The 25,513-nt window shown below is 31.0% G+C and overlaps 2 protein-coding genes across 2 annotated transcripts in view; one reads left to right on the forward strand and one right to left on the reverse strand.

Annotated features, from left to right (window-relative positions):
* The window catches only part of LOC135959037 (putative mediator of RNA polymerase II transcription subunit 26), a 147,260-nt gene that overhangs the window by 85,589 nt on the left and 36,158 nt on the right, over positions 1-25,513 (reverse strand). The gene's annotated exons all lie outside the window — the stretch shown is intronic.
* On the forward strand, positions 16,904-18,972 carry LOC135957470 (cAMP-dependent protein kinase catalytic subunit 1-like). Its single transcript, XM_065508219.1, has 2 exons — positions 16,904-16,921; positions 17,143-18,972. Exon 2 carries the CDS (start codon positions 17,852-17,854, stop codon positions 18,911-18,913), a length of 1,062 nt encoding a protein of 353 aa, XP_065364291.1. The 5' UTR covers positions 16,904-16,921; positions 17,143-17,851; the 3' UTR covers positions 18,914-18,972.

Here is a 25,513-nt window from a genome sequence, read left to right on the forward strand (position 1 = left end):
ACAGCGAGGAAAAACTAAAACTCTACCAAATATGACCACGTAACTTCAAATATATACATTTGCTTATTTTTTTTGTATGAAAACTTCATTATTTGGCAAATTTTCTGACATGTAATATTTCACACAAACAAACAAAACTTCACAAAAAATGTTTAGTTATTTTTGTCTTAAATGTTTTATTATGTTTTTTTGCGGGACCCAAACTAACATTTGTTGCAAATTTGCCTGAATAAAAAACAAGTTTTTATACTTTATTACAATACGTTAATACCTTTTTTTGCTGAACAATTCATTGTAATTATATTTGCTGAAGTTTTCTTGTAAGTGTTAAATACATTCGTTTTTTTCGAAGCCAGCCAAACATTCTGTATAAGTGTTGATTTTCATGTAACAATTTATTTTGTATTGTTACCAGAAACGTAGAAAAACTAAATTTAATGATTTATTATGATTTTTTTTCGTTTTATTTTCTGTGAAACTGAACTAAAGTTAATGATGTATAAGAAAAGGGCTCTTTATTAGAGAGAAACGAAAGAAAAGACCAACAAATAAACACACTTGAATGTTAGTTAAGTCAAGTTTTACTAACAAAAAAAAATGTATTTGTTAACAATACTTTTGGCATGAGACACATGATGCAGGATTATTTGGCAGTTTAGTTTTTGGAAATCATTTTGGGGGTATTAGTAAAGGTGACTTTTCGAAATTTAATAGCAAAATGCTTAAATTCAAATAAACTTTGCTGTTAAAAGAAAAATATTAAAAATTTAATATTTTTTTTGCAAACATCACGAATTTTTTAAAAATTTTCTAGATATAGAAAATTTCTCTCCAATTTACTAGGTATAGTAAATTTTTCAAACAAAATTGTACAAAAAAGTACCTGTACCTTCTTTTATTGTTGATTCTAGCTGATTCAGGTTATAATTTCCTGATTCTAGGGTTAATAAATATAATAAATTTAAAAAGTACCATTTGAAGAACAACAAAGTAGCACTAGTTCTCCCTTAACAACTATATATATTTTAAATGTCAGCTCATTCGGATCATACTAGGATTTTTGGTTATTTTTTTTAAAAAATGTGTAGTGTAATTTTGCTAAATAAGCTAAAGAGCTTTTTTACAACTTTGGTATTTTTGGCAGCCCCCACTGAAATTTTCCGGCAAAAAATTTTCTAGAATATTTTAAACCTTAAATGTCCTTTTTGAAAGTACTTTTTTTGATTTAGTGTCTAATTGACCCCTAAAGACAGGAGCTAGAGGGTTAAGATCTTCCACAAAAATGATACCCATAAAATTCCACAATATAACTCTGACAATAAGAATTATCTCAGACATTAATTATTTGTATTTAATTAAAGCTCCCTTCGACCAACAAATTAAAATTTTGTTCCCTCTCAGAATTTTAGGGTACCTATTCTGTTCCAATCAAAAAGTCTCAATCTGTTGGACATCGTTATTTTTAATAATATGTATATTTCCACGATAACATGATATAAATTTTACTCAAATAATATTCAGTATCATAATAAAATATTTCTATGTCTTTGTCAATTTATAGAAAAAATTTTATAAAGGAAGTACCAAAAACAACAACAATTTTTACCCCACACTACAAATTTCCAAAAAGTACCAAATATAAATGAGCGATTTACAATAGACGGCGAATCTTTTGAACGCGGTTTTTGTTTTTAATAACTTATATGTCATTTTGAAGTGTACATATCTATCATTTATTCTCACTTAGTTATAGAACATTATAGTGCAAACAACAAAGTTTGTTTTTACTTCGAATATGTCGAATTTTGTACCAAGTGAGGGAAGTTTTGCTTTACTTATTTAACCCAGATAGCGCTGGATTTTTTTTTTTTGGAAATTTTAATTTTTATTTCGGAACGTAAATTCCTAATATACAATTAAACCACGAGAAACTTCTTTCATCAGCTGACGCTTTAAGGTTCAGAAGCTTCATAACATGTAATAAACAATGAAAATTTAAAAAAATGTGCATTTAAATGCACGCACAAACCCGGTTTTCCCGTTCTTTTAAAAGGACGGTGGGTTAATTTGAAAAAAGTGCCGCTGAAGCACACCGATTGCTCACCGAAGCTTATGATGAATGTGTTCCATCGGTTTCAAGATGCGATAGATGGTTTGTGCTGTTCAGAAGTGGTGATTTTAGCACGGAAGACAATGATGGCCCAGGACAACCAAAAAAGTTTGAAGACCAAGAATTGGAGGCATCAATCCATGAAGATTGTTTTAAAATTCAAGATTTTGAAAATCATTGGGAGCTACTCAAACATCAAAACAATCAACATTTGCAAGCAGCAGTATTCATCCAAAAGCATAAAAATTGGGTACCATAGGAATTGAAGCCGATATACCTTGAAAGACGAAGGACGATGTCCGAAATGCTGCTTGAATGATATAAAAGAAAATCATTTCTAAACTGGATCATTACATGCTATGGAAAATGAATCCAGTACGATAACCAGAAGCATATGAGCTCGTAAGTGAATTTTAAAAAATTCCGCATTTTTAAGTCATATACCCAATATTTTTATATTTATTGGTTTAAAAGATACACAAGGAACCAAAACAGTACCAAAACGTAATTTTTACCCATTTTCTCCCCTCAAGTGTTCGAATTTCAAAAAAGTACCAATATCGTGACTGCTAATTTGTTAAGTAGATAAAAATATACATTTTAAATTTTGTTTGTATCTACATTACTTTAGAAGATATGTTACCGAATTTACCCGTTTTTTCAAAAATCACTTCTTAGCGGATCTACATAGAGAGAGGGGAACGTTTATTCCAAATTTCAGGTCTCTACCTTTTAGCTTATTTATATATCATTCATTCCAGGAAAGATAAAATGCCTATTTTTAGACTTTCTAAAAATTTGTCACAAATATAAAATGACTACATTCGATAAAGCATGTAAGCTTTTGTATTCATGCATTGTAAATCTGTGGAATATTCATTTGCTTCTGTATCCAAGTGTAAGGTCATTATGTCCTCTTTAAATTATATACATAAATACATGGGAATATTTTCATATAAAAGTGCATTCATAGTTTTGACAAAACCCTTTTGATTTTGACCAAACAGCAAAATAAAAGTTTTTCTGTTTTTTTTTAAATTTTTTTTTATACAAAAGTCCATATTTGGCATACAATATTAGCAAAATGAATGATCTATGGATTTCTCCAAAATTTACTATCTTTACGATATGTGTCTTGCAAAACTCGCAACAAATATGTTTAATTAAATATTTTTATTCAAACAAATTTGTATTACTCATACGCTTCGTTGCACTAAAAAGCAAAACATAATTTGTATTACTCATACGCTAGAGTAGTCTTATATTTCTTAATAATAATGAACACTTTTTGAAGTTCTTGTATTGTATTAATTACCTCATGTTACATATTACAAAATCAATTAATATTAATTGTTTTCAAGGAATTTTGTAAATAACCTGCGGCAAAAAATGGATGGGGAAAAGCTTTTGTACATTAAAATGTTCTTTAATGGGTGTGCAAAAGGCTCAAATAATAAAGCGCTTACAATGTAGTAGCAAAATTAAAGGAAAAGCTGTTATCATCTCATAACCGGTGTAAGGAGTGAGATCGAAAAAAACTTAACATACATAGTTTTTATTTTTTTTTTATTTTATTGAAATTATTATTACAACTTACAAAAAATATTATTTTTATAGTTCTACTCAATAGTGTTGAATTTATTAACCTTTTCCGGAAACCCTTCCATTTAGGTTTTTATAGAGCTTTCTGTCACTTTGTTCGAACAGTTAGTCCATCTCCATTTAAAATATATCACACTTTTGGACACCTTTTTGGTGCTCTTTTATTCTATTTTAACAAGAGCCCAAAATCTCTCCACTAGCCTTAGCTCCAGGCAGTTTGGAGAATTTGGCTCTCTCTGTACAAATCCCCCATTATTGTTCTTGTACCACTCAAGACCTTGCCTACTATAGAGACAGGATGTCAAATCAGGCCAAAAATAAGTGGACACATTAAGAAGTCTTATGAATGGAAGCATTCTCTTTTGTAAACATTCATTGATGTAAATTTAGGTATTTATAGAGCCCTTTGTAACAAATGTTTGACTTATTTTGCCGCAACTGCATATTGCTAGCCATGCCAAGAACTTTTTGGAAAAATTTCTGCTTTTGGGCCGTAAACATTTCTACAACATTTCCTCGAGCATCAGCAACATAAAAATATTGACCCCGAAGCTGTGAAAAATTTTCTAGAATAAAATTAGACTTGAATTTCCATGCTCTGTATTTGACCTCTAAATGTTTAGCAGAGTTTTTAAGCCTGCATTGGCTTTAGCTTTTCGTACCAAATAGTCCGACCACAGAGCTAACCGGACTGCTCTCCTACCGGATGTGTTGGGAGCTCTTTTGAAAATGCTTTCTATTTAATGGCTTTATAAACATCGTGTGAACCATACAAGTTCTCCCGCTACTAATAATATTGGAATCAGTTTGAAGGCAGACCTTGTTTGGCCAACTTTTTGTGAAACCAAATTGGGTTTTGTTGAAAATATTTACGCACTTTTTCTCGCCACTCATTTTAATCAGATTAACAACAAATGAACATAATTGACATTAAACATAATAAATTATATATTTTCCAAAGGTAACTGATAAAAAAACAAGTAAGAAAGTATGGTCGGTCAAGCCCGACAATATAATACCCTACACTAAATAAAAGAGCAAAAACATTTTTCTTTTAAAATTTCAATAATTTATATTTTTGAGTGATTTTCAGAAGTGGGCGTTATATGGAAGTTATGACCAATTATGGGCCCATCACCATGAGATTAGGTCGTGTGATTTATGTCTTAATGAAAGTTATTTATGTTGAATTTTGAATTACCAACCTTTTTAAGCGGTTTATGCACGTTAAAGTGATTTTCGAAAGCGGGTCTATATGGGAGCTATGACTAATTATGGACCGATCATAACCAAATTTGGTGACATGAATTTTGTATATAAAAGCGCAAATTGTGGAGATACATGTATAAATTAAACATTTATGACCGATAAAGTCCAATTTCGGGAGAACATTTGTATGGGGGCTAGGTGAAATAATGGACCGAATTCAGCCAGTTTCAATAGGCTTGGTCCTTGGGTTGAAAATAATATGTAACAAATTTGATCGAAATATCTTCAAAATTGCGACCTGTACTCTGCGCACAAGGTTTACATGGACAGCCAACCAGACTCAAAAAGTGATTTTAATTTAAGGTGGGTGTTAGACTAACATTTTTGGGCGTTACTAACATCTGCACAAACGCATAATACCCTCCCCACTATGGTGATGTAGGGTATAAAAATCAAATAATACTTGAATTATGAACAGGAAAACCGTGTGTTGAGGTTTTTTCGAGCTCTCTCCTTAGTAAATTTACTATATATAGTCAATTTCTAAAGAATTTGTTACAATAATTACTATCTGTCGTAAATATTTAATATAGATTTTCCCCGAATTTCATATTTTCTTTTTATTAAAATTTTCCAGAACTCTACTGGTATGTATATCCAATTTGAATACATCTGTTTGTCTTTCACATTCCCCCAATTTTTCTTTAAAATACCTTAAAAATCTAACATGAATTCCCTAAAACCATCAATTCTAACAAACTCAAATTAATTAAGCTGTAATTTGAGACATATGTATGTAAAAGAATTTTTGATTTCATTCCTCGAACTCTTTTAACAATCAAACTGTCATATTCTGAACACCATACTCTGCTTGATTAATAATAAGAAATTACAAAATAATAGGAAAATTGAAAATCCATTGTTGAGGTAAATTTTATTGACAGATGCTTTCACAAATTCTAATATCTGCATATTTATTAAGTTTCAAATCAGAAATAGTTTATGAGCAATTTATTTGCCATGGTAAATTTCATAATATATGTACATAACCATAGAGAAAATTTAAATAGAGCGGAAACTAGAAAAAAATTCAAGCAAAAACATTACTCAAAAAATGTACACATACAAGTGTTGTTTTTGTATTTATATAGTTTTTATAACTTATGCATTGTTACCACTTAGGTTTTTAACAACTGAGTTAGGTCTTTAATAGGAGAGTTCCCGATCTATTTGTACTAATCTATGTAAATAACTATGTATTCACAGCAAATTGTGTGAAATAAACTTATAAATGATTAATGATTATAAAGGATTTATAGAAAGGGTGTGATTTTTGTAGAACCAAACTCTCTTATTGTCAATAAGTTGGCTTAAAGTTTTACAAGCTGTTTGTGGTTAAAATGTAGATTCAAAGAATATTCAAGAACCTAAACAAAATCAACACTATATAAATAAATTATTGTTGTTATGGCAGAATTAAAGTATAAGCAACCAAACTTTCTTTTTGTTATGAAAATATTGTGTCAATATTTATTGTTTAATCAAATAAATCTTGAGAAAACTAAACAACAATTTTATTGTATACATATTCATACATTTTTGTATTTATTTTAGAAAATAACTTGAGATTTGTTTTATTTTTTCTTTGGAAACCTAACAAGTTAAATATTTGCGGCATAAAACCACATAAAAGCTTTAAAGTACTAGAATAAACAACAGCACTTCAACCAAATAATGTTTCAATCTGCTAAATTAACAAAATACTTTATAGACCTTTCGACATGTGTATAGTAGCACTTATTTGTCATATGACACTTAATGAAAAAAAAGGACTCATTTTGCACAATAGAAGTTTATAATTTATTTTTTGAACATTTTCAAATTACAACAGTAGATATCTATTTGTGTTGATTTCGTTTTTGTTTACCAAAGCCTTGTTATTGCCTTGTTTAGCAAACAGATTTGGTTTCATTTTGTTTAGCATACTTTTGGGCTGACATTTAAATTGATGCTGGGTAAGAAATTAAAGGGGTTAATTCAAGATTTTAAATTTGAATTGTAAAAAAGGGAAATTAAACACATAAGACTTTGAAAATGAAATAGATTTAATTAAAAATGTAACTAAATCAATAACATAGTATTGATGAAAGACATACATTTCTTTATTGCTATAAAGAAACAATTAAATCTCTTGTCAAATATCTCTCAAGTTTAACAAAGCATTTTTTAAATATCTTTTCCACCTTCCTATACCTTTGCCAAAAGGTTTTTTTGTATTTATTGAACAAAAAAACTTAAAAAAAACCAGCTATATATTGTTTATTTAGGCGAACAAAAACTTAATGGTTAAACATTCAATACACATATTTGTTTGCCTTGTTTTTTTGTGTGTATTTATAGAAAATGTCATTCATTTTTATTTTATTGTCAAAATATTTACTTTCAGTCACAATCAAATTGAAGTTGAATGAAAAATAAAAACAAAAAAAAACCTTAACAAAATAGCTGACTGTTCATACACATTGGACAAGCATTCGGATAAAAAAAAGTAAAGACACACAATAATTGAATCCAAAATAAATATTTTTCTTTAATTTTATGTAGAGTAAGAGGCCATACTTTTTGAAGCTTCAGTACTTAAGGAGTGAGTTAGAACAAACCTTAACACATGTTTTTCCTTAAAATTTTTAACCCAAGTATTATTTGTTTTTGATCAGTCCTTTGTAAAATGTCATTTATTATGTTTAATGTCAATTATGTAAATTTGTTGTTAATCTGATTAAAATGAGTGACGAGAAAAAGTGCCTGCTAAACTTATTAAATATTTTCAACAAAACCCAACTTGGTCCTACAAAAAGTTAACAATCAAAGGTCAGCCGTCAAACTGAATCCACTTTCATTAAAAAGTATCGGGAGAACTTGTCCGTTGATAGAAAACCATGATGTTTCTAAACAAATAAATAGAAAGAATTTTCAAAAGAGCTCCCAACACATCCGGTTAGCTCAGTACTCGGACTATTTGATACGAAAAGTTAAAGCCAATGCAGGTTTAAAAACATACAAGGCTCAAAAAGTTTCTGACAGGAACTCTGCTAAAAATTTAGAGGCCAAAGACAGATCACGGAAATTGAAGTCAAATTTTATAAAAAACAAGTAAGAAAATATGGTCGGACAAGCGCGACCCTACACTAAGTAAAAGAGCAAAAACATTTTTCTTTTAAAATTTCAATAATTTATATTTTTAAGTGATTTTCGGAAGTGGACCTTATATGGGGGCTATGACCAATTATGGACCGATCTCCATGATATTAGGTCGTGTGATTTACGTCTACATGAAAGTTTACTATGTTGAATTTTGTGAGTATACCAAAATTTTTAAGAGATTTATGCACGTTAAGGTGATTTTCGGAAGCGGGTCTATATGGGAGCTATGACTAATTATGGACCGATCGTAACAAAATTTGGTGACATGAATTTTGTATATATAAAAGTTATTTGGAGCGCAATTTGTGGAGATACATTTATAAATTAAACATTTATGACCGATAAAGTCGAATTTCGAGAGGACATTTGTATGGGGGCTAGGTGAAATAATGGACCGATTTCAGCCAGTTTCAATATTATTATATGTACCAAATTTCATCCAAATATCTTCAAAATCGATTAATCGACTCAGAAAGTGATTCTAAGTCGATCGGTATACTTTAAGGTGGATGTTAGACTAATATTTTTGGGCGTTACAAATATCTGCACAAACGCATTATACCCTCCCCACTATGGTGGTGTAGGGTATAAAAAATATACCTGCTGCATAATGGATGATGAAACGTATGTCCTGGAAAGTTTTTCACTGCTTCTGGGTCAATATTTTTATGTTGCTGATGCTCGAGAAAATGTTGTAGAAAAGTTTAGGACCCAAAAGCAGAAAACTTCCCAAAAAATTCCTTGGCATGGCAAGCAATATGCAGTTGCAAAGGGCTCTATAAATACCGAAATTTACATCAATGAATGTTTACAAAAAAGGATGCTACCATTCATAAGACTTCTTAATGTGTCCACTTATTTTTGGCCTCATTTAATATCCTGTCACTATGGTAAGCAAGGTCTATAAAGGTGATACAAACACAATAATGTGTTATTTGTACCAATAGAGGCAAATCCTCCAAACTGCCCGGAGCTAAGGTCAGTGGAGAGATATTGGGCTCTTGTTAAAAGAGAATTCAAGAGCACACAAAAGGTGTCCAAAAGTGTGGTAGATTTGAAATGGAGATGGACTACCTATTTGAACAAAATTACAGAAAACACTATAAAAACCTTAATGGAAGGGTTTCCGGAAAAGGTTCATAAATTCATTACTATTGATTCGAACTATAAAAATAATATTTCTTGTAAGTTGTAACAATAATTTCAATCAAATAACAGAAAATCAAAACTGTAGGTTTAGTGGTTTCTTTTTTTAGATTTTTTCGATATCACTCTTTAGTTACAAAAGTGTGGCAGGATTTTAGTAGATAAATCAAGTTTATTTTTTACTATTTATAATAAATGTTTCAGGAATTTACAATTTATAGTACCTAAATTTGTTGGGAATTTACGCTTCAAAATGTCATAGAAGTTATTAAAAAGAAAACCCTTGTTAAAATGATACGCCATCTATTGTATGTCCCTCATCTTTAAGTCATACACCCAATAACTTCTTTTCAATTCCGGCACAATTACTTGTATTTGAACGACCTTCAAATTAATTTTGGTGCTTACTACGAACACAATTACATTCGAAAAACTACCGGAACTCAACGGATTGGGATAGTTTTTCATCACTAAAAGTAGAAGTAAATTGTTGGTCATACTGCCATTGACAATATTTAAGTTTATTCCTGAGATAATGTCTATGCCTTCAAAACAGCTTTTTCCTTAATTTTGATATCACAACTTAAGCAAATTATTATTCAATATTAAAAGAGTTTAAACATATTCACATGAAACTGAAAGCATTTTAAATTAAAAAGGCTTTTCTCCATCCTTTTTATGCCACAGATTGTAACTGATTTATAAAAATTCCGGAGAGCAATTAATATTAATTGAATTTTAAATATGTAACATGAAGTAATAAATATTACACAAGAACTTCAAAATATGTTCATTAACATGTTCATTATGATTAAGAAATATAAGACTACTCTAGCGTATGAGTAATAAAAATTATGTTCAGCTACTTAGTTCAACTAAGCGTATGAGCAATAAAAATTTGTTTCCAAAAAAAAATAAATTTAATTATACATACTTTTTCAGAGTTTTATAAGGCATAAAAATAAGACACATTCACCTAATTACACACTCACATGAGCCGTCACACACATACGTAAATATAATTTGAAAACACTCATACGTAAATATTTATGTATAAATACATGAAAATCAAGACTTGAAGACATTCCTACAAGGTCATTTAAAAACAAAAAGGTTAAGTTTATTTGGCTCTAGCCAAAAAAATAAAAAAAAAATAAACAATATTTATTAAAACAAAGCTGATAACCTGCTTTTGATTGATGTAACACAAGTACAAGATAAATAATCTAAAAATATTTTGGGAATTTCCTTTAAAGTCAACAAAAACAAAGCAATGAAATTCACACACAATAAAACAATCAAACTCTTAAATTAAACTCAGACTCAGCCAAATCTTAAACGTAAAAAATAACCCAAAAAAAGAAAAACATTAATCTTAAAATAAGGACACCAGCCTAATCGGGCGCACAATCTAAGATAAAATCAACAAAATGAAAAAAAGAAAAGGTGTTTAGGTTTAAACAAACTAGTATTGAACACTTTATTAAATAATCCTTGAAAAGTTTTTAATGACTACAAACAAACAATTCATTATTTTATTTTTAATTTATATAGGACGTTAAGTACAAAGGCTACTCTGTATGTTTTCAGTTATTGCCACAATGGTATAGATATTGAAATCTAACATCATTAGCGTAAATTTATAAATTTTTAATGGTACAAGTGATCACAAAGTTTTGTTATGATATTCAATCAGAGCATCGAATTACTTAATTCAAACTTAAACTGATTTATAACCATTGTTAGACAAAGTGTAATAAAATTGTATTCACAAACATTTAAAAGTTTAAAATACCTTTCAAATTTAGCCCGACTCTTCTTGAAACCTAATAAAATAGTGATGTTTTTTATCACAGAATATTTGTCATTCAAATACTTTTAATAAGAATTGAAAAAATATATATAATAGCAGTAAGACCATACTTTCTTACCGACCATACTTTCTTACTACCCTACACCAAGCAAAAACATTTTTCTTTTAAAATATCAATAATTTATATTCGTGAGTGATTTTCGGAAGTAGGCCTTATATGGGAGCTATGACCAATTATGGACCGATCACCATGAAATTAGGTCGTGTGATTTATGTCTTAATGAATGTTATTTATGTTGAATTTTGTGTATATACCAACATTTTTAGGAGATTAATGCACGTTTAAGTGATTTTCGGAAGCGGGTCTATATGGGAGCTATGACTAATTATGGACCGATCGTAACAAAATTTGGTGACATGAATTTTGTATATATTAAACTTATTTGGAGCGAAATTTGTGTAGATACATAGATAAATTAAACATTTATGACCGATAAAGTCCAATTTCGAGAGGACATTTGTATGGGGGCTACGTGAAATAATGGACCGATTTCATCCAGTTTCAATAGGCTTCGTGCTTGGGCCGAAAAAATTATATGTACCAAATTTGATCGAAATATCTTCAAAATTCAGACCTGTACTCTGCGCACAAGGTTTACATCGTTTAATCGACTCAGAAAGTGATTCTAAGTCGATCGGTATACTTTAAGGTGGGTTTTAGACCAATATTTTTGGGCGTTCTAAACATTTGAACAAACGCATAATACCCTCCCCACTATGGTGGTGTAGGGTATAATAACAAATATATATGTGGTCATAAGCAATAACCACCTAAGTCGACTTAAGAAAGATTTGAGTTATATTACAAATTGAAATAGACATAGGAATATTTTATTATGGCCACCCACTACGATACGTAAATCTATTTAAACAAAACTTGTATCATTTCAATTATCAAGCCAATTTTCATTTTCAGCCAAATGACATACAAAAATTAACTATTTGGATCTCGAGTGTGAAGTTGTAGATAAATCGAATACAAATCAATCTGTGATCACTTATATTTTATACCAAAAATCTATTTTTAGTATAAATAACTCAAATATCTTGTAAACAAATCCGGCTAAACAGTTTGGTACTTTTTCAAAAACAGGTTACATGGACGCCAACGGGCAGTTAAGAAATATAAGTAGACCAGGTCAACACCCTACGCATTATAATAGAACAATCCCTAGAATGGCGTACTCCCCTGTACCTACTGTTCTTATACTTCATGAAAGTCTTTGATACAATCAGAAGGATTGGCATATGGAAAGCATTGAAAAGAAAAGGTGTACCATAGAAAATAATTCGAATCATCAGAGCAATGTACGAGCTAAGAATATCCAACGCATTTGTAATTTCTACTCTGTTTTACGAAAGTGAAACCTGGTTAGTACCGAACACCATCACGCAAAAGCTGCAGGTATTCATCAACAGATGCCTCAGAGTCATATGCAGAATATTCTGGCATAACAACATCAGCAATTCGGATCTCTGAAACGAGGAACCCATACCAACACAACTAAAACGTAGGAAATGGAGGTGGATCGGCGATACTATCAGAAAGAATCCTGACAGAATAACAAGAATGGCGCTAGAGTGGAATCCTCAAAGCTCAACAAGCCGTGGTCGGCTTAAGAATACATGGAGACGCAAAATACTCCAGGAACTAGAACAGTAAGATGGTGATGCTTTGTGGAATCCATATGGGCAATTCCAAGAGAACGACTACCACGACTGAAAACCTAAAAACCCTTCAAACTTTTTTTTAAGATTTGAATAGGAGAAAATACTAAAATATTACTATGTGTAAGTATTTAGAGCTTATTACAACATTTTATTGGCAAAACTAATAGTTTAAACTGACAATATTTAATTTTTTAATTAAATTGACATGTTTTAGGCTAAAATTGCGGTAAAACCCAAGTTCCACATTAGCATTTAATATGAAATGAATTTGTTTATTTGCTATTATAAAATTGTTTATTGAAACCGAATGTATATTTACCATTAATTTTTTTAGTTATTCTATACATATATTTACAGAATATATCGATGGCTTAATATAAAAAGGCCCTAACTCGTGTTTTTTGTAAGTCCAGATTTTCGTTTATTTCGATAAATGGTAAAAAAAAATCTCACCTTAAAAAAACACGAGTTAGGGCCTTTTTATATTAAGCCATCGATATGTATATTGTTTTTATATAAGAGAAAAATCTGTCACGTACGGTATGTCACTATCATACGTGACATACCGTACGTGACATATTTATTATAAAAGCATCCAAAGATTGTTTTTATTTAAATTTCTTACACTAAAATATTTCGTTTAGTGTAAGAAATTAAAAGAAACACATCGGCTCTCGCATATTTCTACATATACCTCAAAATGACTTCCGTTTTATGTCACATACGATATTCCCTTATTTCGCTCGATATATTGGACAACAATGTTTCGAAAGATCTATTTATTATTTTAAAATATATGGAACATAAAGACCAAATTATTTTTCTGATACTCTTATTTTTGCAAAATGTCACGTACGATGATATGGAATTGCCCATATGAGAGGGAAGAGGGGTTATGGAGAAAAAAATAGTCGGGTGTTCAAGAGTGAAATAGGAAATTGGTACTTTTTCTTCTAATGGTACTTTTTTAATATTATGAATTATTAACTTAAATCTGATTTTACTTGAAAGATAAAAAATATGTCCATTAAAATTTTGTGAATAAATCACATATCTTTCAAAAGTTTAATTCCTAAGTTATAAAATTCAAACACCTATATCACAAAAACCACATTTTTAGATTAAATTAAATCCTCTTCTATATTTTTAAAAAGATTTTAAGTTTAGGAAAAACCTAAAATAAACTTTAACATCTCAAGTTTACTTGCAACTTTCTGAAAGAAAATATAATAAAATCTTAACATTATTTTTATGTACATTTCAAAACGTAGGAGAGAAAAAACTAGAAATAAATGACACTAAAATCTTTTAAACAAACTGACATATTCACACTTACATATACACACATATGTATACATAATGACAGTTTAAAAAACATTTTTCATTCTTATTCAACTAATTCTCTCGTACAGGACACATCATTGTTACACCCATATGTGTACGCAGACATATAAAGACATACGTTTCAAATGAGAGACAATAATATGGACATGTAAATGTGATGGCCAACATATGTACATATGTACGAGGGTGGGTCAATAAGTCCGCGACTTTTTGAATTTAACGGCTCTTAACTGAAAGGGCAATACAGCTCCTGTCAACAGGCAAAAAAAAGTGGTTTACTGAATGTCGTTGATTCTTTTTAAAATTATAACTTTTTAAAATAAAGAAGAAATAGCCGTATTTGACAAGTCTTGACACACTCGTAAATTTAAGTGTTTTTTAAACCAAAAAATATATAAACATTATTATTGCCATTATTTTCTGTTGAATATGAATATCCATAGAATTTGTAATTCTTAATGACAGAATTTTTCTGCTAAAAAATGTTAGATGGGTGACAAAACTTCGATAATTTAAACTGCGATACTTTATTACCAACTGAATATCTGTTGCTAGAACCAAAAGAATGAATGTATGTAATGGAATCGATGCAAATTTATTCACTACAACTGTTCATTTGTTCATTGTAACTTTAAAAAAATCCCGAAATTTCACTGGAATTTTGAAAAAAATATTCCCGGCAAAAATTCTCCGGATTTAGCCCCGAGTGACTATTTTTTGTTTCCAAACCTGATGAAATAACTCGGCGGAAAGATGTTTGACTCCAACAATGAAATCTTTCACAAAAAATACCTATTTTGATGACATCTATAAATGATATTTTTTAAAAGGAATAAAAAATTGGAAAAACGTTGGACAAAGGAGACGTTGAAAAATAAAATATTTTTTTTTATAAAAAAAACCTGAGTTTCATTCATAAAAGCACTGACTTTTTGAAACACCCTCGTATGTAGGTATATTAGGGACTCCCTTATTTTGCACTTTCTATGCTCCCATTTTCTTTACCCAATAATGTAAAAAAAAATCATAAAAGATGATTCAAAAATTTATATTTTCAAATTTTATAGTAAAGAAATTTCAAGAATTTTAAAAAATGGTTCTTACCCATTAGGCACAAAGGCCTCAAAACTTCAAGCACTTGAAATGTTGTTGGAAGTTGACTTGAATACCAACGTAGTTATGTTTAAAATTTGAGATATATTTGAAGAATTAAATATGTTTCGAACAAAAAAATTAAGTCTTGAATTTATGTTTCCTTTTTACTGGAGAATGCTATTGAAACAAAGTGTAAATCAACTGTAATTCAACTGCTTGACTATAATTCAAGGCTTGAATTGCACTTGCTTTCAACTTTAATTCCTGTAAAAATGCGTATTAGGAATAAACGCTAAATGACGATTGAAAATATAGATGATAACAGTTCAACATATTATAGGTTAGCGTAGGGACCGATTTTAAATTGGCCATTTCGAGGATATATATGGGCATTTTCAGCGAAAAGTCCACCCAGACCGAAAAATTAAAAGTTAACCAACAGTATTTCCTTTCTTGAATTATTTAAGATAAATATTCAAAATTAACTAAATAAAAGAGTTCAAAGCTTTCCTGAGTTGCGATGGCGAGATACCGGTCCACAAAGTTAAGTCTTAGTTTTGGTCAGTTGTGTTTTATTTCTAAGGGCATATTCTCTTTACAATTTATATTTCTAGTAGTAATTGTTCTAAAGCACTCTTACCGAAAAACCTTTGATATAACAACAGCTACCGTAATATAAATCCAAAAGAGCAAACGAATAAAAATTAACGGTTAATTTTGATTTGCTTTTAATGATACTTTAAGATAACGTCACGCCAGACAAACAATGGTATATTCTCTTTATCTCTACGCTGACGATCGCAAGTGCGTGAAATTTTGTATTTAAACAAAGGTTTATAAAATAAACTAATTACAGAAAAAAAATAGGTTAATTTTATATTAATTTTCAAAAGTGTGTAACGTCACACCAGATTATATGTAAAAAATCGTAAGGCAGTCCGCAAGGCAATCAGCAATACAGATGCAAACAAAACTTGGGAATTTAAGGACGAAGCCTAGCCCCCATACAAATATCCTCCGAAATATTTAATTTATATAGGTATCTTAACAAATTTCGTTCCAAATAAGTTTTATATATAGCGAAGTCATGTCACATAATTTCATGATGATAGGTCCATAATTAGTCATAGTTCCCATATAAAGCCCATATTCAAAAATCACTTTAACGAACATAAATCTCTTAAAAAATTAGTTATCCACATAGAATTCAACATAAATAAGTTTAATGTAAACATAAATCACTCGACCTAATTTCGTGACGATCGGTCTATATTTGGTCATAGCTCCCATATAAGGCTCACTTCCTAATATCAGTTTAACGAGCATCTATATATTAAAAAGGTGGAAATCCAAATATAATTTAACTAAAATAAAACAAAACTATTATATATATTATTGTCGAGGATCGATCCTCAAATGAGGGTGACAACCCTCTGATCGACCTCGACTGAGTGGCATCGGCCACTAATTCAGCAGCCGTGTAAAACCGGCTCAAGCCGGGCTTACGCGGTAACGAAGAAAAAGTCCAGTCGTCGATTAACAACGAACAAATAAATCAACATCAACCAAACAAACATTTATACATATATAAATACACAAAAAATTATAGTTTTCTGTCTGTATTCCGAAGCTTGACATGTCGTAACGGGTTCGCGGATTTGTAAAGTGTAATTTTTTTCCAACTAAATAAAATTCAAGAAAAAAAAAATTGAATAGAATTTACAACCAACAAAAGAAAATATAATTAACTTCAATTAATTACAAAACAAATTATTGTATTTAATTTTAAGTTGCAATAAAATAGTCGCACATCATTTTTATATACAACTCAGTGAAATCTAATAAATTTAACAAGTAACAAGTTTAATTTATAACAAAAGAAAAAAAGTTAAAACAACTAAGAAAAACAGTGTTTAAAATAAATTAAATAATAAGCTAAAAAGTGATTAGAAAATTAAAAAAAAAATTACACAATAAACAAAAGAAATCTTCCTTAAAAAAAACCAAAACCAAATAGTTTCCGCAATAAATTATAATTACAAATAATAATTGAAACTAACAGCGATTGTCCTCAGTCCGCTGTTGAAAAGAAAAAAAAACAAAAAGCAAAGCTAACAAGCAGAAAAACCATCATTTTGTGTCACAGGGGTTTTTGAAAAATTTCCAAAATTGCGAAACATATTTTGAGCTTTTTAAAAAAGAAAAAAACTCCTCACAACTCTAGTGCAGCGGGCGAGGACAACAAGACCACACAGCAGCAGGAGTCCGCACAGCTTGCCAAGCAGCTTGAGCCAAGCAGTCCAGGGGCGTCGTCTAGCAAGTCGTCGCCATCGCTGACGGCCAATAAGTTGGACTCTGCCACTGCTCGGCCGCAGGCGTCGTCCACATCTCCATCGCAGTCTTCGTCGTCGTTGCTACATCCTGTTGCCGGAGCGCAGAAATCCACCAAAATAACTCCGCCTACAGGTCCACACTCGTCCTCAACTTCGTCACTTACTACCGCCCAGGCAGCCACAGCCGCCAGCGATAGTTCGGACGCACAAGTGTCTACCACAGCAACCTTTCGTCTATCAGCGCTTACCGGTACCATCTCGAAAATGGGCAACAACGCCACTACATCCAACAAGAAGGTTGACGCTGCCGAAACCGTCAAGGAGTTTATCGAACAGGCCAAAGAGGAGTTTGAGGAGAAATGGCGCCGCAATCCCACAAATACCGCCTGTCTCGATGACTTTGAACGCATCAAGACACTGGGCACGGGCTCTTTCGGTCGCGTCATGATAGTACAACACAAGCCGACAAAAGACTACTACGCCATGAAGATACTCGACAAGCAGAAGGTCGTCAAACTGAAGCAGGTCGAACACACACTCAACGAGAAGCGTATTCTGCAGGCCATTTCCTTTCCTTTCTTGGTTTCCCTACGCTACCACTTCAAGGACAACTCCAACCTCTACATGGTGCTGGAGTATGTGCCCGGCGGCGAGATGTTCTCGCATCTGCGCAAGGTGGGTCGCTTCTCGGAGCCCCACTCGCGCTTCTACGCAGCCCAGATCGTACTCGCCTTTGAGTATTTGCACTATCTCGACTTGATATATCGCGATTTGAAGCCGGAGAATCTGCTTATCGACTCACAGGGCTACCTCAAGGTAACCGATTTTGGTTTTGCCAAAAAGGTCAAGGGCCGCACTTGGACTCTTTGCGGCACACCCGAATACCTCGCCCCCGAGATCATTCTCTCGAAGGGCTACAACAAGGCCGTCGACTGGTGGGCCCTCGGTGTGCTCGTCTACGAAATGGCCGCCGGCTATCCACCCTTCTTTGCCGACCAGCCCATACAGATTTACGAGAAAATCGTGTCGGGTAAGGTGCGTTTCCCCTCACACTTTGGCTCCGATCTGAAGGATCTGTTGCGCAACCTGTTGCAGGTCGATCTAACCAAACGCTATGGCAACCTGAAGGCCGGCGTTAACGATATTAAAAATCAGAAATGGTTTGCATCCACAGATTGGATAGCGATCTTCCAAAAGAAAATCGAGGCTCCATTTGTGCCACGGTGTAAAGGACCCGGCGATACAAGTAATTTCGATGACTACGAGGAAGAGGCGCTGCGGATCTCAAGCACCGAAAAGTGCGCCAAAGAGTTTGCTGAATTCTAATTGTATTCTTTTAATTTTTATTGTTTCTTTACTAAAACTAAACAACAAAATAATAATAATAAAAATAGCCGGCGTGACTCAGAATGCCCAAGGACTGGTGCAACAAATTGTTTCGGCCCTAGACCAACTGACAGGGGCCCTTAACCTTGCACCAGTGCAAGGGGGGCGCCATGTCGAGGATCGATCCTCAAATGAGGGTGACAACCCTCTGATCGACCTCGACTGAGTGGCATCGGCCACTAATTCAGCAGCCGTGTAAAACCGGCTCAAGCCGGGCTTACGCGGTAACGAAGAAAAAGTCCAGTCGTCGATTAACAACGAACAAATAAATCAACATCAACCAAACAAACATTTATACATATATAAATACACAAAAAATTATAGTTTATATTAAACAAAAAAAAAAAACATTTACAAACATTTATATAAAAAAAAAAAGTTTATAAACAAAAAACATTGAATTTAAAACCATACATTTATACAAAAACAAACATTTATATTAAATAAAACAACAAACATTTCAACAAACCACAATAAAATTAAAACATACAATTACATTGAATTCTACAAAAATCTCCCCTTTTTATTCTCATATAGAATTGCACAACAAATAAGTAAGTACACTCCAATTTCTTTGGATAGCTACTAATCAATATAAAACTGAATTTTATTTGTTACATTTCGTGTAACAAATAATTAATTATCTACTTTGGTCTCACCAAATAGATACAACAAATCTAACTCTCGGTTGGAAAGTGTTTAATTATAATAAATATATTTTTATAATTTTCTTATTAACCAAAAAATATATCAAATGAAAATTTAAGTAACGTAACGCCATGTAACGTCACGCCAGATACTAAAGCTAATAAATATAAAAAACGAGGAACGGTTTTTAAATTTTATGATTTGGAAAATATATTTTTATCATTCCAAATCCTACTACAAAAGGTTTAATACAAAAAGTCTTGCCCAATTCGCAGAGTTATGCAATTTTGTAATGCAACTCAAACCGCACTTCTGTTTTTGGTAACGTAACGCCATCGCATATTTTTATTATCTTCAAATCCTTAGGTTCAATTGTTTTAATATATTTACTGAATATAGAGGTACTTAATTACTACGCAAATGTAAAAAAACTTTTTACAAATTTTACTATATCATTAATTTTTTTTAAATTTTGTCGTACAAATATAACGTCACGCCATAATGGAATTGCCCATATGTAGTTTTTGATCACAGATATGTTAAAATTATTTCTTAAAAATACATTCCGTAACTGATCCAAAACTCGATAATTCAAATAAACTTTGCCAACTCTATGCATACGTTATCCGATTTTGCTTATTTTACAAGATGGAGAACATCGAAAATCCAAAAAGTGCAAAATAAGGGCCACCCTGATAAACATTTATATTTTCCAACACGAAGACATCAGACTTCATAACGAAGAAAAGAGAAAGAATCAAACAACAACAACAAAGCCCCAAAACAATAACAAGAACACCAACAACAATGAAGACTACTTTAGGATCCATAAGACATGTAAATTGTCAACATTAAACTCACACTTCTTCTTTCTCTTCAAAATAAAGTGACAAGTTTTACTCTTTTTTTAATACTCGAATTTTCTTTATTGTTTTTCCTTTTTTTGTTATGCTTTTTATTTACTGCTATTTACAAGTGAATATGTTTTCTTTATGACCTTTATTATAAAGGAAAAATGGTTATTTAAAGTTTGTCTGTATGATGTTGGTAATACAATTTATTCAAATGTGTTTATCTATGTGAGTATTGGGTGAATTAGAAAGTTAATGGTGTTGGCTTTTCTTAGAATTTAAGTGAAACTTTGAAAATTCATTAATATTCATTTAAGCTTGTTTTTGTTACCGGGATTTTGTTTGTAAACTGTATGTCTTTGGGTAGAAAAACCTGAGTAAAATTTAAATTTCTTTAGTTAGCTAAAGATTTTGGAAAACATTTGATAGGATTTAAGTAGTTCAAATTACACAGTGCAACACGAAAAAAATAAACATATACGGACACCACTAAGTTTTTCCCAAAGTCATGCACTTTTTTATGGACCCCCAAAGGTTTGGGGCCTCGGTGTCATTTTTGCAAAAAAATATAATTTCCTCAGGCTCATATCTTGCAAAAAATTCGGAATTTTGATTTACTCTCTGAGGCTACACATGGGCTACAACTTTGCCTCAGAGAGTAAATCAAAGTTCCGAACTCTTTTCAAGATATGTGCCTGAGAAAATGATTTTGCAAATATGACACCGAGGCCCATAAAAAAAGTTCACGACTTTGGGCAAAACTGGGAGACACGGGTCTTTATTTTTTAATGATTTAAAAAATTACACACAGTGTTATGTATTTTTGTATAAAATTTTACATGAATTGAAAAAGAAAATTTAATTATTTCATTATTTTCACATGAAACCTTCATCAACCCTTTTTTACTTTACCCCCAATACAACTCAGAGTACTTAACATAAATTACCACTTTACGGCATACTTATGCTTTTTATTCTCGTATTCTTTGTGCAACTAAGTACAACATTAAGGTGTCATAGAATTGTTGTAGTATTGTGTGCATTTTACTGTGTTTCAACAAAACGAAGTGGTAGTAATAAACTTTTAATAAGCATGAAGTAACAATTTATAACTTATTTGCAACCCTCTTTCCTTTTAAGTTTTACACAAAATAACAAAACAGACAACAGCATAAAGTTCAACTACAGAACGGTACAAAACTTGACAATGTTTTAAGTAGTTTTGTTTAATGCCACTTCTAGATCTACGGCTGCTTTTAATGGAACTAAAAGTGTTTTACTATTTTTTTTTTCTTAATTAAAGTTTCATGTTGACAAACAGCATTTCATTGTGTCAGTTGTCATTGAGTAAAACTATAATTCTAGAGAAACTTTTGCAAGAACAGCGGATTATCGACACAATTTCTTGTTGTAGTTTTTTTTTATAATATTTATTTGAAATTTGTATGTGTCAATAAGAAAAAGTGAATGTGTTTTTTCACTAATCTTGGTAAATATTCATCTGTATCGAATAATATTGATTGTTATGAAATTCTAGTGAGTGTGTGTAAATCACACTCATATTAAAAATACAAAACCGATATGGATGGAATTCCTTTGGAGTGTATATCTTGGTCCTAAGTTGTTTGGTATTGAAAATTAACAAAATCGATTCAGTAGAAAAAATGTTATAAACCATAATGTGATATAGAATTGTTAAACTGGGAGTAAGCAAAAGTGCAGCGCGGGAAATAAATTTGTAGTTTCTACACCCTTAGTCCGATTTGAATGAAATTTGACATGCGCAAAGAAGAAGTGTTGTTGAGATTAAGTTATAAATTTTAACCACATGGGCTTACCAGTGGTGCGGCCAGGGCTCCCCAAAGTAATACACCTCGGGTATGTTCAATTTTTAAAACGATCCTATTTCTTCGTCTATGTGCCGATTGCAAAAAATTTACACATATAGAATCTTCTCATCGAGCACTACAAAAAACTATCAATTATATCTTATAATTTAGTAGATAATTGCATTTGAAAATTAAATTTTCCACATTTTTACCCACCTACTCCAGTTTTTTTTATAACAGTGGATTTTTCTTTTATTAAACTAACAACAAATATATATTTTAAACGACAAAACTAATAACAAATATATATTTCAAACAACAAAAGAATTATTTTAAAATCCTGACTCACTCCAAAGTTATATGCATTTGAATTTAAAAATTAAAAAAATGCTGATATAGTTTTTGGGAAAAAAATACTTTTTTTGTTTTTAAGTTATCTAAAAAAATTGTCTTAGAAGATGTATTAGGAATTTATACTTTTTGAAAAGCCAACTTTATATTAAATATTTTAAATGAAAATTAATTTGAAAATTGTGGATACCGAGGGGACCAGGTTCATCCAAAAAACGCGTATTTTTTATGTAAAATTCAACTTTAGGGAAAAAATTCTCAAATAGCATAATCGATATCAAAATATATTAACCTATTTTAGATGGCCAAATATGTTCTTAAATACCTTGTAAAGAGTTCCGATAACCCGGCACCAGCATTGGATATTACAGCCAAAAAACTAAAAAATCCCATTTTTGGAATTTTTTAACACCTTTTATGGAATTACGGGATTCCTGATTATAAACTTCAAAATTTGTTTTTATTTTTCTATTTCTAATCGAAAAATCTATATAACTGTAAAATTTCATTAAAAAATTTTCATAAATAAAAATTTAATTTCAATTTGAAAACTTTGTATCTTTGCAAAAACTCAATTAAAAGCATTTTTTGTCATATTTTTCAAAAAAGTATTCCATGCATTTTTTAACTGTCAAAAGTTATATATATTTTTGAAAAATAGACAAAATCCCCTATCCATTGATATATAACATGTCCACCTTATATTTTTTACATGGCAAATTAATAAGGGGGAAACTTAACAACTCGCAGAGAATTTAACTAGCACGAATATTATTTCTATGTTCTCTGCAAGTTGTTAAGTTCTTCCCCATAGACAACAACTAGATAGGTAACTGAGAGCCAAAAACCTAATTCATGAGAATGTATTGCATGTATTTTGTTATTGTATCACCCGTATGTGTGAAAAGAGAGTAATTTTTGCATATATATTACTCTCTCCTTCCGTTCTATGTGTTTATTCTATGTTCTCCCCTTATTAATTTGGAGGAAATTTTTGGAACCGTTGTTATCAAAAACCTGGAGAAGAGTGGGTAAAAATGTTGAAAATTTAATTTTCAAATGCAAATATCTCCTTAGTTATAAAAGATAATTGTAGTGCTCGATGAGGAGATTCTATATATGTATTTTTTTTTCAAATCGGAACACATGCGAAGAATTAGGATCGTTTTAAAAATTATATATGCCCGAGTTGTTCTACTTTGGGGACCCTTGACCACACCCCTGGTGGGCCCATGCGTTCAAAATTCAATGTAAAATTTCAATCAAATCGGACTAAGGATTTAAAAGTTACAGATTTATTTCCATCTTTCCATTCTAAAAGTTATTTTTATGTATTTTCTTTAAATGGACGCTTTTCGATTTGATTTTTACAATTATTGAAATTCAATTAGAAGAGAAGTTAAAGATTCAGAACTTTTTTGTCAAAAATGTCAAGTTTGAAATCCAAAGTGTGTCAAACCAAAACAGTTGACTTGTACAACAAAGCATTTTGGATAGATTTTGAAATCTACAACAGAGAAACTTTGGCTCCATATAAACATTGCTACATTAATCTTCTATTTATATCTATTATAAACATTACAATGTTGTTTTTATTATTAATTAAAATGTATGTTTCTTCATACTTGTATTCAACAAGTAGAAACTTTAAAGATTCGTTGAAATATGTACGCAAATATTTCTGCCACCACATAATTGTAATTAAAAGAAAAAAAAACCTTTTTGAAAACTTTTTAATTAATCTTATAAACACTAAACTCAAATACAACTACAACTACAACAACAAGTACTACAACAAGAGCACTTTTAAAAGTGTATGTTTACACAAATACATCCACACACTTTTATACTAAAAAAAAACACGCATCAGTATAATTTCAAGGATTTTTATGTAAATAAAAAAAATATTTATAACATGAACCTGGCAAAAATAAAACACAAGAATCAGTTTAACGAAATAAACTTCATTAAAGTACAATTAGTGTAAAATTTATTATTTGTACTTAGTGAGTGAATTTTATATTTTTGGCACATCTTTATGAGGCTGTTTAAAAAGTTACATAATTTATGGAGAGTGTGTGGTTTCACAGAAATATATCATGGGTATTTACTTATTTATAGGGGAGTCAAAGTTGTAAGATATAATTATAACCTACACCACCATAGTGGGAGGTCTGACGCTCACCTTAAAGTATACCGATCGACTCAGAATCACTATGAGTCGATTAAAATATGTCCGTCCATCCGTCTGGCTGGATGTTCATGTAAACCTTGTTGCAATTTTGAAGATATTTCGATCAAATTTGATACATTCATACATTTTTGTCGACCCAAGGAAGAAGCCTATTGAAACTCCATTATTTCACCTGGCCCCCATGCAAATGTCCTTCTGAAATAGCACTTTATCAGTCATAAATGTTCAATTAATATAGGTATACACGCAAATTTCGCTTCAAATAAGTTTTATCTGTACGGAAGTTAGTCATGGCTCCCATATAACCCACTCCCGAAAATCACCTACGTATACAAATTATTGAAATGTTAAAAGAAAATACGGTCGGGTTTGACTGACTTGTTATACCACACACTGACAAGTTATACCACCACAAGAGGTGAATGAGGGTATATATAAGTTTGTCATTCCGTGTGTAACATTGAGAAATATTCATCTGAGACCCAACAAAGTATATATTTTCTTGGTCCTTATGAAATTCTAAGTCGATTGAGCCATGACCGTCTGTCTGTCTGTGTGTCTGTGTAAAACACGCTCACGTCCAAAATACGCAAACAAAATTGGTAGACTTGCAAAAAATATGTTTATTGTTGTCCTAAGCAGTTTGGTATTGAAAATCAGCAAAATC

Source organism: Calliphora vicina, chromosome 4 (genome assembly GCF_958450345.1).
Source record: "Calliphora vicina chromosome 4, idCalVici1.1, whole genome shotgun sequence".
Classification (NCBI taxonomy): Eukaryota; Metazoa; Arthropoda; class Insecta; order Diptera; family Calliphoridae; genus Calliphora; species Calliphora vicina.

Excerpts from the sequence above, each read along its gene's own strand:
- LOC135957470 (XM_065508219.1), top strand. The coding sequence starts at position 17,852 with ATGGGCAACAACGCCACTACATCCAACAAGAAGGTTGACGCTGCCGAA.